The 16,035-nt window shown below is 38.3% G+C and overlaps 1 protein-coding gene across 1 annotated transcript in view; it reads left to right on the forward strand.

Annotated features, from left to right (window-relative positions):
- Positions 1-16,035, forward strand: part of EFHC2 (EF-hand domain containing 2) — a 230,999-nt gene that overhangs the window by 30,115 nt on the left and 184,849 nt on the right. The window contains exon 2 of the mRNA XM_061135839.1: positions 5,335-5,523. Coding sequence (XP_060991822.1) covers positions 5,335-5,523 — 189 coding nt within the window. The remainder of the gene's footprint in view (positions 1-5,334; positions 5,524-16,035) is intronic.

The following is a 16,035-nucleotide window of genomic DNA, read 5'->3' on the forward strand; positions in this document are numbered from 1 at the left end:
TCTCATATATCTTCACTTATAGGCTACTGTGAGAATTTCTCTGAGATACATATCCAGGAGTAAGATTCTTGAATCATAGGTAATACACATCCCTAGTTTTGCCAAGTAGTACCACATTGCTTTCCAGAATGATAGTTAACTGTCCCATTAGCAGAGCATTAGGGTTCCTGTTTCCCTCTTCTCCTGACCAATTCATCCCATTTCTCCAGGCTCAAGACAGTATCCAACTACCTGAAGGACCTCAACACTATTACTGCAGCCCATCAGTTTATGTCTCAGGGTAGATAGACTTACCAGAGATTATTAGGGTCAATGAGCTTAGATTCAGATGAAGGCTCCACTATTTACCATATAACCATGGGTGTGCTAGTCAACTTGTCTCTGCCTCTGTAAAATGACTGTAGTAATGCCTATCACATAGTTTTCGATGGCAAAATTAGGTAATGCATATAAAGATTCCCAGGTGGCAGAGTGATAAAGAATCCTCCTGGAGACCCAAGAGATGTGGGTTTGATCCCTGGGTCAGGAATATCCCCTGGAGGAGGAAATGGCAACCTACTCCAGTATTCTTGCCTGGAAAATCCCATGGACAGAGGAGCCTGGCAGGCTATAGTCCACGGGGTCACAGAATTGGAGATGACTGAGCATGTATGCAAATGGTCTAGCTCATGGTAAGTGGTCAAAAATGGAAGTCTACTGCTTCCTAGTTGTTTTAGTTATCTAAATCTTGACTCCTCAGCCAGATGGTGGGTTTCCTCTTCAAGGCACAGCTGAGTTTTATGCTTATTTTAAATAGTATATCTGGCACAAGGCTTCCCATGTGGCGCTAGTGGTAAAGAACCTGCCTGCCACTGCAGGAGCCACAGAAGACTGGGTTTGATCCCTGGGTCGGGAAGATTCCCTGGAGGAGGGCACAGCAACCCACTCCAGTATTCTTGCCTGGAGAATCCCATGGACAGAGGAGCCTGGTGGGCTACAGTCCATGGGGTTGCAAAGAGTTGGACATGACTAAGCGACTTTGCATGCATGCATGCATATCTGGCACAAAGTTAGTAATAGAGTAAATGTTTAACAAACATTTGTTGGTTTGACCTGAGATGAGTTTGTGATTACCCAAAACACTTGCTTTGAAAGAGGGAACATTATTATAAAATTCAATGTTATTCCACCATTCATTTTAACCAGCCCAGCTTTTGCTTTGCTATGGTGATTTGGGACTGACTTATGGTAAACTGAGTGTTGTGTATGAGTGTGTGTTAGAGGGGAGTGGGGTGGTGGTGGAGGTTGTGGCAATGGATTCTCTATGGGACAGAGCCAGGCTGCCGGTCACTATCCTAACCACTGCCTCTAGCTTTCCTCCAGCAGCCTTCTACCTGGGTTGTTTATCTTCCTGGGGTTATCTGTGTGGCCCCGACTCTCCTGAGCAAGACTACTCAGGCCCTTCCCTGTTCTTCCAGGCTGCCTTCACTATAAGAAAAAACGAGGTCTTGTATTTTCCTTTTAATTTTTGGGTATTTAGTTTTTATTAATATTAATTGATTTGTTGTTGTTGTTCAGTGGCTAAGTTATGTCCGACTCTTTGTGACCCCATGGACTGCAGCACGCCAGACCTCCTTGTCCTTCACTATCTCCCAGAGTTTGCTCAAACTTATTTCCATTGAGTCGATGATGCCATCCAACCATTTCATCGTCTGCCACCCCTTTCTCTTCCTGCCCTCAGTCTTTCCCAGCATTAGTGTCTTTTCCAATGAGTCGGCTCTTTGCATCAGGTGGCCAAAATATTGGAGCTTCAGCATCAGTCCTTCCAATGAGTATTCAAGGTTGATTTCCTTTAGGATTGACTGGTTTGATCTCCTTGCTGTCCAAGAGACTCTCAAGAGTTTTCTCCAACACCACAGTTCAAAAGCATCAATTCTTCGGTGCTCAGCCTTCTTTATATAACATTATATTAGTTGCAGGTGTAAAATGTAATGATTCTATCTTTGTATATTTTGCAAAATGATCACAGTAAGTCTGGTTAGCATCTGCTATCACACAATAGTTACAAGTTTTTTGTTTTCTGGTGATGAGAATTTTCCAGATTTACTCTATTTGACACTCTCAAATATATACCAATAGTATAGTATTAACTATAGTCACCATGCTGTGTATTACATCCCCATGACTTATTTATTTTATAATTGAATGTTTGTACATTTTGATCACCTTCACCCATTTTGCCCACCCCCACCCTCCACCTCTGGCAACCACCAGTTGGTTCTCTGTATCTATGAGCTTGTTTATCTTTTATTCTTTTTAAGATTCCATGTATAGGTGCGATCATATGATACTTGTTTTTCTCTGTCTGACATTTCACTTAGTGTTATGCCCTTAGGGTTCATCCATGTTGCTGAAAGTGGCAGTTTTCATTCTTTTTTATGGCTGAATAATATAATAATATTAATTCATCTGTCAGTAGCCACTTTAGGTTGTTTCTGTTTTGGCTATTGTAAATAATGCTGCAGATGGACATGGGGTGTACATATCTTTCAAGTTAGTATTTTTATTTTCTTTAAATAAATACCCAGATAGAATTGCTGAGTCATGTGGTAGTTCTATTTTTAATTTTTAAAGGAACTTCCATACTGCTTTCCATAGTGGCTACACCAATATATATTCTCAACACCAGTGCACAAGGGTTCCCTTCTCTCCACATCCTTGCCAACACTTGTTATTTCTTACCTTTTTGACAAAATAGCCATCCTAACAGGTGTGAGGTGGTATCTCATTATGGATTTGATTTGCATTTCCTTGATGATTAGTGATGTTGCACATCTTCTTATGTACCTGTTGGCCAGTTGAATATCTTCTTTGGAAAAATATGTGTTCACATCCTCTGTCCATTTTTTAATCAGATTTTTTGTTATTGAGTTGTATGAGTTCTTTATATATTTTGGATATTAATTCCTTTTCATGTATATTATTTGTAAATATTTTATCCTATTTCATAGGTTGCCTTGAAACAAAGTATTTTTGAACTTCCTTTCAGACTTCCTGCCAATGCATCATGCTTTGCAAGAGGCTGTTGCCCTGGATCTACATAATCCTGGCAAAGTATTCAAGTTCAAGCAGCAAATTCAGGATACTTGTTACCTCTGGAGAGGGAGACAAGGAGCATGAACTCTGAGAGAGGACTTATATTTATTTTTTAAATGTTGTGAAGTAATTAGCCTCCAACTAATAAAAATAAATGAAAAAAATATTTTATTTTTATTGGAGCATAATTGATTTATAAGATTGTATTACTTTCAGGTACACAGCAGAGTGATTCAATTTTACATATATGGTGGGCTTCCTAGGTGGCTCAGTGGTAAAGAATCCGCCTGCCAATGTAGGAGATGCAAGAGATGCGGGTTTGATCCCTGGGTTGGGAAGATCCCCTGGAGGAGAAAATGACAATCCGCTCCAGTATTCTTGCCTGGGAAATTCCATGGACAAAGGAGCCTGGCAGGCTACAGTCCATTGGGTCACAAAGAGTTGGATATGACTGAGCAGACACACACACACACACATATAGCAAAGTGATTCAATAGTACATATATGATACATATGTTCATTCTTTTTTATATTTTTTTCTCATATAGGTTACTGCAGAATATTGAGTAGAGTTCCCTGTGTTATACAGTACGTCCCTGTTGGTTATCTGTCATATATATAGTAGTGTCTTCATCCACAAATAATCGTATATCACCACTCATATGTGGAATCTACTTTTTAAAAAAACATACAAATGAGCTCATTTACAAAACAGAAGCAGACTTACAGGTATTAAAACCAAGAACTTGGGATGAGAGAGAGCTTTAATTGTATCTGAAATGTTTTATTTTTTCTACAGGGCTGTGGTGTACATGGATGTTCATAATATGATATATGATACAACAAATATATTAATATATCACATAAATATCATGTGATATTTATTATATCACATATAATATATTATGGATATTATATTAATTTGAATTTGCTGTTTATCATTTGTATGCTTATATTATCCATAAATAACCCTGTGTTTTTGAATATTTTCAGACTTTATATAAGGTGAGGTGATCAAATTTTGTGTCCTACTACCTTTTTTTTGCTTGACATTCTTTGAAAGTTGTCCATATTGATGCATATAATTTTAGACCTCTGTATTTATATTCCATTTTATAAAGAGAACACAATTGAGGTATCTTTTCTGCTACTGATAGACATTTAGATGGTTTCCTATTTTTCACTCTTACTAACACTGCTGTGACAAATAATCTGATTTATAGCTCCCCATGTAAGGGGCAGAAGATACTTAGAAGTGGACATGCTAGGTGTCTGGGCAAGCATACACCTTTCACTTTGCTGCTGCTGCTGCTAAGTCACTTCAGCCGTGTCCGACTCTGTGCAACCCGATAGACGGCAGCCCACTAGGCTCCTCTGTCCCTGGGATTCTCCAGGCAGGAATACTGGAGTGGGTTGCCATTTCCTTCTCCAATGCATGAAAGTAAAAAGTGAAAGTGAAGTCGCTCAGTCGTGTCCGACTCTTAGCGACCCCATGGACTGCAGCCTACCAGGCTCCTCCGTCCATGGGATTTTCCAGGCAAGAGTACTGGAGTGGGTGCCATTGCCTTGCTTTCACTTTGCTAGGTATTGCCATATGTTTCCTCAGATGGATTTTTCTGCTTTACTTTTCTACTAGTAGTGCATGCACATTGGTGTTGGCCCACATCTTTGCCAGCCCTTGGAAGCATTATCTGGGCTTTGCTCTCTCTGCTCAGATCCTCAGAAAAGATGGAAGGGGAAGTGGGGAAGAGGGAGGGCAAGGTTCTACAATTAGGAGGAGAATGTCAGCTCTGACAAATTTCCTGTGACACTTACTTTAATGAAGAAAAGATTTTATTCTCCATTTTGATGAAGATAATATTTAGATTTCTGTGGGAAAACTGTTACATTTTTTACTCTGAAGTAGAGAAGTTTTTTTTTCCCCTGTTTGCATTCTTGGCAAATAAGTAGAATAGACCAATTAGCAAGTTAATGTCCTAAATGTTCACTTGCAGTAATAGTTATTTTGAAATGTTTTAAATAGCATGGAGCGTTGGGTTTGTTCTTATTGCTTTTCAAGGTTTTGAATTTGTTAAAATGAATTGAATTTAAAATGAGGCACAAGTTTATGGTGAAGATTGATCATAATTATTTGCCACTCTAATTTGCATTTTGTAATGGGAAAAATAAATGATGGGAAATGTGTTTACCTTTTAAAACAAATATGAAAAGGCAGAAAGAATAATTTTGGCCATTTTGGGTTGTCTCTTGTGTTCACAGATGGGAAAAGAGAAATTCCACAAATCTCAACACTGGGGCTTTTGCAACAATGTTAGGATGCTGGTGAGTGAAGATAAACCAGGAATAGGTGGAGAACTGCTTCTCGGACAGAAGATAAAGCCAAAATACAGTGTATTTCCTAAAGGAATGGGAATTGACATGCCGTCTTGGGTGGCTTTTGATAAACAGGTAAATCACGTGACATTGGGAGACTTGCAGTCTTAAAATGTTACATGTACCTAAATATTAAGTAGATTTGAGAAAATGAGTCCTCAATGTAAATGTTCATCTGAAATGACATAAAAGTACTCTAAACAAGGAAAAGTTATCCCTGATTCTGTTTCTGACTAGGCACATTGGTCACAGGATGCCTAATGTTCATCACCTTTCATGGTGGATGCTTATCAACCATTCTCTCATCTCCTGTCCTGGACAGGATAGTGTCCTTCTATAGGCAGTAAGGGTCTAGTCAGGCTGTCACTTTTGTTTAGCGATTGCTATTAACTAAAACATTTTGTGTGATTCTGAATGTGCCATTGAATGCAGCAGGAAAATGCCTTCTTGTCTTTTCTCCATATTAATTATAGTTCCCCATCCTTGAGGACCAAGGGTGACAGGGCCAGAATTGTAGAAGTGAAGGAAAGAGGTGCCATTATTAGACAACAGTCTGAAGTTTTTGTGTTGTGTGTTTGTGTACATGACACATGCACATATACTGGTGTATTTACAATTGAAGTAGGCAGTCCATTTAAATATCTAAAGAGGGACTAAGAGCAAAGGGAGAAAACCCAAAGTGGCCAGTTGTTTCCCACAAGGCAGCTGTGTGGATAAGCTCTGTTTTATCGCACAGCCCTGTGTCACTATGGCCCCATGGTCTGTTTTCCGAGAATTTGTTATTCAATTATTTGGGTCCTATAAATAAAAACTAACTCAGGACTAAAGAATTCAAACATTAGTATGCTAAACTTACCAGGTAGTTTTTAGCAGCCTTAACATGGGGATTGGTTGGCAATGCTTTGATTCCAATTAAAATGTCTTCAGATTTGGCAGAAGTGACATATCCCATGTCATCCAAGTTAGGGTCAGGGCACACACTTCTTTTGAAGTCCAGTTCTGACACTTATGGAGATTTAACAGACCATGGGAAAGCTTCTTTCTTAGGAAACCTTCTCTAATTTGAATGTGGACCAATATTTCGCTCTCTCTCTTTTTAAAATTTATTTATTTGGCTGTATGGGATCTCCATTGCATCATGTGGGATCTTGGCAAGACTTTCTAGAGGTGGTGCGTGAGCTCAGAAGTTGTAGCACATGGGTTTCGTTGCTCTGTAGCATGTGGGATCTTAGTTTCCTGACCAGGGATTGAACCCTTGTCCCTGGCATTGGCAGGCAGATTCTTAACCTCTGGACCCGACCACCAGTGAAGTCCTCAATATTTCTCTTTTTTGGATTATTTTTAGTATATACCTGGCTTAATGCTGGACCTAGGATTAAGAAACACTTTCTGGGCTGACTTGAGTGGCTCATGCATGGTTCCCTGTTAATATCAATCTTATAGGTGTGTGCACATCATCATTCTAGAATATTTAATTTGAAAGCATCAAAGAAAAGATTCTATTTTTACTTCTTATGTCAAAAAGAGTGTATTGAGAATAGTTTAATTCACCAACTAATAAATAATGTAGGCCACAATATATTAGACTATTCTCTTGCATTAAAGTTGAAAATTCATTTTATTTCATGTTTTTCTCAATATTTAATATGTGCTTTTGAGTCTGTTTTACAGTCTTTTAATTACTTATAAAATTGTGTAGAATATTTCATGAAGTTGAAATAATTTTAGCTTCAAACTACTTGAGAAAATGAAGAGCTTGCTCATTTCAGGCCTAACTAAATGCAACATAATTCAGTTATTTTGTTGGTCAACTTCAATTAAATATTCATTGAGCTTTAAATGAGACACTAAGACTATGAAATATTTACGTGCTCTGATGAGATTGTGAACTACAAATTGGATCCTGGTTAATACCCAGAGCAAATTATAAAGCGCTTTTGGCATTTGTGGCTTAACAAAACAAGTCAACACCTGTTAATCATTTTTCTTGAAAATGAGACACTTTCAACTCGAATCAGTTTTTCCAACTGCTTTAAATCATAGCAATATATCCAGGGCTACATTTTCAAACAATACAAAGTAGAAATAAAGGCAGATTTTTGGAAAGTGCATCAAAATTAATATCTGTAGTAAGTGCTCTTGATCCTCCCCACCCCCAGCGGGCACCCCACCCCCACAGCTAGTGCAGCAAGTGCTTTGGCTAACAACTCCTTCCTGTAACCCTCCATGGAGTGTTGTTCTTGGCCAGTGGACATTGCATCACCCAGAGAGTTCACCTGGGAGGTTACCATGGCCACTTAGTTCAGCATAGGATGGGGTAGCAAATGGCTGACTGATTTGTCAACGGTGAAAGGGTGAGCTTCTTTAACATGGGACAATTCTGTGTCATGCTTGATTTAGGCTCATGGCCCCTTGTGCATTACAAAAGTAAAGAGTTAGTTGCTTAGCTTTGTCCAACTCTTTGCGACCCCATAGACTGTAGCCCACCAGGCCCCTCTATATATGGAATTCTCCAGACAAGAATACTGGAGTGGGTTGCCATGCCTTCCTGCAGGGGAATCTTCCCAACCCAGGGATCGACCCAGCTCTCCTGCATTGCAGACAGATTCTTTACTGTCTGAGCCATGAGGGAAGCCCTCCTTGTCCATTAAGCCTTGGCAAAACTTCATATGAGAATGCATCCTCCCTTGGATCATTTCCCTTCCCTTGGCTGTTCCTCTCCCTTACAAGTTTCTCCCAAGAGTAAGCCCTTAATAATAAATCAAACACACCTAAACCCCTGTTTCAGACTCTGGCTCTATGGAGTGCAACCTGAGATAATATTCCAGTTTTTGTCCATAATTCTGAAAGTGATCATGAAAACATTCTGCTCAGGCAGACCCTCAGATTATAAGCAGAGAAGATGCTATTTGCAGTCACTCAAAACAGCCAGCATTTGTGATCCTCATGGTAGACAGTTCTAGCTCTTTTATCTTTTCTTCACTCTCCCCTTTATTCTCTCCCCTGGAGAGAAGGCCAGTTTTATTCAGACTGGAGATGTGCCCACTTACACGCATTTGTGTTCCCAGGCTCCCTACAGCTAAGGCTGGCCACTTGGCTCACTTCTAGCTAATGATTCGTGAGTTAAAGCTCGTGGTTGTTCAGTCGCTCAGTCCTGTCTGACTCTTTGCAACCCCATTGACTGCAGCACATCAGGCTTCACTGTCCATCACCAACTCCTGGAGCTTGCTCAAATGCATGTTCATCGAGCCAGTGATGCCATCCAACCATCTCATCCTCTGTCATCCCCTCTTCCTCCTGCCTTCAGTCTTTCCCAGCATCAGAGTCTTTTCCAATGAGTCGGCTCTTTGCATCAGGTGGCCAGAGGGTGGGGCTCTTGGGAAAGTGATTTTTCTAAATAAAGGTGTCAGGCTCAGCTGATCTGTTTTTCCTGCCGTGTTTCCTGTCTGGAAGTAGGACGTAATTCCTCGGGGCACAGCAGCCCTTTTGTGAATGCAGCAGAGATAAAGGGAATCTAGGGCCCTGATGGCATCAAGTGACTATCGTTTCAGGCCTGGGCTGTGTCTCTCTGGACATCTTATTAAATGAGAAAAATCAACCCCTATTTTAGAGGTTCTCAACCTAGGGAGACCTTTGGAAATGTCTGGAGGTGTTTTGAGTTGTCCCAATGACCGGGAAGAGAACTGGACTATGATAAAGCAAGTGAGGCACTTGTCTTGAGTATAGAATTTAAGGGGTGCCCCTAAACTCAGTAATCAGCCAGGTAATATTTTAATGAAATAATTTTAAATTTTTTTGCTTATATATTTTTTATTTTTTAAATTATGGAGATATGACAACACATTTACAAGAAACTTGGGAAAATACAGAAAAAGTTTACATATACTTCTACTATATATTGCAATTATTTTTTAAAGTAGATGAATTAACATTTTTAGTTGGAGTTTCAATATCAAACTCTCAAAAGCCAATAGATTGACTATACAGAGAAGTAGAAGGATATAGCAGACCTGAAAAGCACTATGAACCAATTCAACATAATTAAGATTTATACAATTTTCACACAACAGTAGGATACAAAGTCTACTCAAGTTCCCATGAAGTATCTTTAAAATTAATGGAAAAATTCAGGATGAACAAAATAGCATGTTAAATAAAGACAGGATCAGTAACTGTGTCATGCTGAGCCGTATTGGAGCCTGAGGCAAAAGGGAAAATCAGTAGTACTGATTCCGTCTTTATTTAACATGGTGGTATTTTGTTCATCCTGGATTTTTGGCATTAGTTTTGATGTTTTCAATTGCCTCGCCCTAGGGCCAGACCTGACACAGAAGTGCTGCTGCTGTTTGGGTAGCTGGGACCCAGCCTTGTATTTTACATCCTGCAATTTTGGGAGGGCAACCCCCAAACTGGGGAGAATATTCTACCTAAAATGCAAATACCATGCCCATTGAGAAACACAGCCCTAACATGTTTTTAAGCTTCCCTTGTAGCTCAGTTGGTAAAGAACCAACTGAGAATTGGTTCTCATTGCAATGCAGGAGACCCAGGTTCGATTCCTGGGTCAGGAAGATCCCCCAGAGAAAGAAATGGCAACACTCTCCAGAATTCTTTTCTGGAGTGTCCCATGGACAGAGGAGCCTGGCAGGAGTCCATGGGGTTGTAAGAGTAGGACGTGACCTAGCGACTAAACCACCACCAATGTGCTTTTAAAACCCTTGCCAGTGGGAGGATTTATGCAAGCAGCCAAACACAATTTTGCCTGATACTGCACCCACTGCCCAAAGACTAGTTATTTTGTTGAATTCGTTTAAATATAAGCAAGCGTATATTCACTCAACAAGTTAGTTCCAGTCAACATCCCAGGAAGCAGCAAACATGGATGACTGTTCTCATTCTTTAAATGAGGAACCATTTGCAAGAAGTGGGGCAGAGATAGTGTTCTGAGGCTGCATGTTGGAGGCACTGGAACTAACTAATATCTGTGATTATGGCTTTGTCACCTTCCCTCTCTGAGCCTCAGTTTCCTTGACTGTGAGGCGGTACTTGGCTAGCTGGTTGCTTAATATCCCCTTACCTTTAGCAGTCTGTGCGTAAGATTTGAGTCTTAGTCTGTGGCATGTAGTCTGTGACTAAAGGCAAACTGTTCCTAAAACTAAGCCCAGACCCTGGGTCTCCTGGCCTGGGGCTCTTTCTAATTACATCAGGTACCTACTGCTTTATTGTTGATTGAAGTTTGGCATTTAGTAGTTTATAATATGCTGCCATTGCTATTGTTAGCTGCTTTTATAAAAAGTCAGACTAGTTAGAAATACTCAAATGACTGAATGTTTTTTAATGACTTTTATCTGGATGTTAAGCATCTTTTACATAGACTACAATTATGCTTTCATTTCTCTTCATTTGTCAATAGCTCCTAGTTAGCCTAATTTGTTTGCTACTTTGCAAATAACTCTATTATAGTAAGTGGCAGGATAAAGGTTGATCCTATGGGGTATGCATGCATTTAAAATATTATTTCATTTTTTCCATCTACTGTGAACATAATGATTATAATCAAAACTACTGACCATAGAATTGGAATTTTAATAACTTTGGATTTGTTGATAAGGGGTTTATGGTGAGCTGATTATTTATGTAGTACTGTGTGGCTCTTTATGCTTTGAACAATATAAAAATAACAATTTAAAATATAACCTGATTTCTTGGGTCGCCTTCATGTGTGTTTTTCATGGAACAAGTTGGTTTGTTACTCATTGCAGTGAGGGAAAACATACACTCTGAGTAACTGTGGACGTTCAAGTAAGCAAGTGTTAGAAAAGACTTACTATAAGATTTGGACTCATGTTAGGTAATTTTGGAGAGAATTTAAAGAAGTGAGGCCTTGCTCTAGATTGGGTGCTGTCAGAAAGTGGGGTTACTGCTATGATTGTGTATCTTTTAAATTGAAATATAGTTGTTGTACAGTATATAGGTTACAGGTGTATAATATAGTGATTCACAATTTTAAAGGTTATACCCCATTTATAGTTATTATAAAATATTGGATATATTCCCTGTGTTGTACAATATATCCTTATAGCTTATTTTATTGTCCATCCCTCTTTCCTCCCTTCACTGGTTTGTTCTCTGTATCTGAGTCTGCTTCTTTTTGTATATTCACTAATTTATTGTATTTTTTAGATTTTCACATATAAGTGATATTGATATCACCTACACTATTTGATTTATATCACTTGTCATAGTACCCTACAAGGCTATTCATGTTGCTGCAAATGACAAAATTTCATTCTTTTTTATAGCTTAGTAGTAGTCGTGTGTGTGTGTGTGTGTGTATGTGTGTGTGTACACACATTCTCCTGCAGGGAGATCAAGGAGCGATCAAGTAGGTTAGTATACACACACACACACCCCACTTTTTTATTCAGTCATCTGTTGATGGACACTTGGGTTGTTTTCATAGCTTGGCAATTGTAAATAATGCCCCTGTGAACATTGAGGTGCATGCATCTTTTCGAATTAGTGTTTTTCATTTGTCTTTCAGATGTATGTCCAGGAGTAGAATTGCTGGGTCCTATGGTGAAAAAGTGAAATTGAAAGTGAAGTCGCTCAGTCATGTCCGACTCTTTGTGACCCCTGGACTGTAGCCTACCAGGCTCCTCTGTCCATGGGATTTTCCAGGCAAGAACTGACCCAGGGAACCAAACCTGGGTCTCCTGCATTGTAGGCAGAGGCTTTATGGTCTGAGCCACCAGGGGTCCTATGGTAGTTTTGTTTATAGTTTTTTGAAAACCCTCCATACTGTTTTCCATGGTGGCTGTACTAGTTTACATTCCCACCAACAGCATACGAGGGTTCACTTTTCTCCACATCTTCACCAACACTTGTTATTTGTTGTCTTTGTGATCATAGTCATTCTGATAGGTATGAGTTGATATCTTATTGTGGTTTTGCATTTCCCTAATGATTAAGTGATGTTGAGTGTCTTTTCATGTGCCTTTTGGCCCTCTGTATTTCTTTGGAAAAGTGTCTATTCAGTTCTTTTGCCCATTTTTTAAAAAATATTTTGTATCTTAAGTAATCTCATTTATGGAGACAGGAGACTAGAAATAAGGCTACATCTGTAATTGGGAGAGAAGCAACCCTCACTCCTAGGACAGGGGGATATTTGGCGTTCTGTGGCTTGGACAACATTCATGTTCTGTCTGTGTTCAGATGTAGCTATGGACTGATCTCTCTCTTTTTTCCATCTTGATCTGTTGTGGTCATAGAGTGGCCTTGTCTGAGAATGGTATTCTCTGGAAGTTTTCATGTTTAGCAGACGAGCTTGTAGCAGCACCAAAGCCAGCTAATAGTGTCAGGTTGGCTCCTGGATATCAGGGGCTGCTTTTCTCTTTCTTATCCAATACCAGCCAAAATGTTTAATTTTCCTGCAGGGTGATCAAGGAGCCATCAAGTAAGTTAGAATTTCATATAATGGGCAAAGAACAATAAACTACTAGACACTCAAAGTTTTGCCTAAAGCCAAATCAGGAATCTTACAAAATATAATGAGTATATATAAATTAAATACAATTAAAAATATTATGTGTCAGATATTATACCTTCAAACCATGCCCAAAATGTCAAATGAAAAATTTTCCATAGGTTTATGTAATTTTCAGGTTATCTGAAACCTATGGGAATCATTTCATAAAAGACATCAATATATATAATTATAACATAATGTAATCACAATAATTGCCATTTAAATCCATGTTTTAAGTCACAGTTACATACTATTCAGCTATTTAGTTTTAAAGAAGAAATCAAAAGGCTTGCCTGAAATCAAGCACTTCATATCCCAAATTCCTGACTGTATGTTCTGTATTTATCATTAAAACACAAAATTACCTTCATTAAATTTGTTAAACTGATAAAATTTCCAGTTTCATCATATATTATGGGTTTCTCTAATCTTTTGAAATTCAAAAGGCACTTTATAAAAAAAATCTGCAAATTTGGAATAAACGGTTATGGAATAAAAAGAATGAGGTTCATAAATGAGTGTTTTGTTGAAGAAGAGTTTTTCCTCCCCTCTTTGCTAAAAACTAGAGTTTAGTTACTAGAAAAATTTTAAGACCCTCCCCTCAGGGTTAAACTTTTTAGCAGTAGTAGGCCTGTGGCTTATTCTTATTAGGTCAAAGTTAAAATTGTCTTTTTGAGCTTAAACCTGAGTAGATACTACTACACACCCATTATAATGGCCATAACTTAAAAAGACTGACATATCAAGTGTTGGCAAGGCTGTTAAGAAGCTGAAACTTTTATATATTACAGAAAGGAATGTAAAATGGTATTGCCATTTTGGAAGACTGGTTGGCAGTTTCTTAAATAGTTAAATATGTGCTTACCACATGACTCAGTTAATTCTACTCCTACAAATATTTCTAAGAGAAATTGAAACATATGTAGCCCAAAACAGGGAACAACCCAAATGTCCATCAGCTGATGAATGGGTGAACAAAATGTGGTACAGCCATACAATGGAATGGAAACCATTCATCAAGAGGAAGAAACTACTGATGTGTAATATTAATACAATGTGGATAAGCCTCAAAAACTTAACACAGAAGCCTTCATTTTGTATGATTCCATCTATCTGAAATCCTAAAAAAGGCAACTACATCAGAGAAAGCAGATCAATAGTTACCTGGGGCTGGCAGTAGGAGAGGGAATTTTAGGGGGTGATGGAAATATTCTAAACTAGGTTGTGGTGATGATTACACAACTCTATAGATTTATGAAAAGTCATTGAAGTGTATACTTACAAGAGGTAAATTTTATGAAATATAAATTGTAGTTTAATATATTAATCTTCTGGACTGCCATAGCAACATACCATAGACTGAGTGCCTTAAGCCACAGAAATTAATTTTCTAACACTTCTGGAGGTTAGAAGTTCAAGATTACTGTGCCATCAGGGTTGATTTCTCTTAAGGCCTTGCTCCTTGGCTTGCAGACCCTCCCTCTTGCTGCCTCTTCGCATGGTTGTTCTCTGTACACACTGAATTTTTTTTTTTGAACACAAAAACCTTTGTCATGTGTAACACTGTAGCTCACAAATTTGGAACTAATAGTTACTATTTGACTTGTTGACTTATATTTTAAAGCTCATTTATATTTGTTCTGAATTTTTCATCTATAGAGTAATGTTTATTTATGTACTTTCCCCCTCTGAATTCAGACCAGCTGCAGGTTTTTGGAAACATTTAAACAATTATTTACCTTCCTGAATTTTGTCCTTGCAGGATTCTGCCCTATAGTAAGCCCACCCTTTTGTAACTCTGATGGTGGATAATGGTACAAATACAAACTATATAATCCACGTTCTCTTAAAAAAATATTTTTGAAATTATTTTTACCTTATAAGAAATCACAAAAATGGCACAAGACCCTTTTCCCAGCTTTCCCCACTCTTATCTTAGACAAATGCAATACATTATCAAAAGCAGGATATTGACATTGATATAGTACTAAACTTGCAGACCTTAATTGACGAGATCGGGCACGTTCAGGGTGGTATGGCCGTAGACTGCAGACCTTAATTGAATGTCACCAGTTTTTACATGCACTCATATTTACCCATTAGTTTATAGTTCTGCAAAATTTTATAACAGACAGAGATTCATGTAACCACCATCACAATCAGGACACAGAAAACTCTACTCCTTTAGGGTTTTATTGTTTGATTCTTTATTTTAATCAACTTTATTGAGATACAATTTATTTAGGATAAAATGTACCCATTTTCAGCATACAGTCCCATGAGTTCTACCAGTACACATAGGTAGCCACCATTCTGGACAGCATTTACAACATCTCTCCCACCACAGAAAGTTCCCTTATGCTGCCTTCCATTCAGCCCTCCTCCATTGCTCTGACTTCCATCACTGTAGATTAGTTTTGCCTGTTCTTCACCTTCATATTAGTGGAATCTTACAGTGTGTCTTCTCTGGAGTCTGTTTGTAATTTAAGATTTGAGGCACAGCTTTGATACTCTGTATGTATATAAACAAAATGCAGCCAATTCACATGTGATAATTCACCATGGCAGATTTCTGGGTATTTGTGTAATCATTTTTTTCATTCTCTGGATTGATATCCCTTTATTTTTAAACATACTGGTCTTTTTTTTTTTTCCAAATAAGTTACTCTCCTAACTTCCTTCAGAGGTTTTAAAAACATTTAGCATTGCCAATTTCTAAATTTAAACATGTTAGAATCATTCCTATCCTTCTGCTTATTTTAATTATGCTCCTCTATTTAAATACCTATTCTGACTATGAAATTCATTGTGCTGTTTAGTGTGGTAATAGTTCTTTTAATAAGGAGGATCCTTCAGGGACACATGTCATTATCATAAACCTTTTATCAGAGGTATAAATAATTGAGAGCACACGGCTGTTCATTCTAGGGCATCAGAAATGGGGAGGTGGCAGGGAGGGCATGAATTCCACATTATTGAAGGTGGGGTAGAAATGCTTATCTTCATTGTTTTTTTCAATTTTGTCCCATTTCCTTTTCTTATATCCCATCTCTCAACCT

Source organism: Dama dama, chromosome X (genome assembly GCF_033118175.1).
Source record: "Dama dama isolate Ldn47 chromosome X, ASM3311817v1, whole genome shotgun sequence".
In the NCBI taxonomy this organism is placed as follows: domain Eukaryota; kingdom Metazoa; phylum Chordata; class Mammalia; order Artiodactyla; family Cervidae; genus Dama; species Dama dama.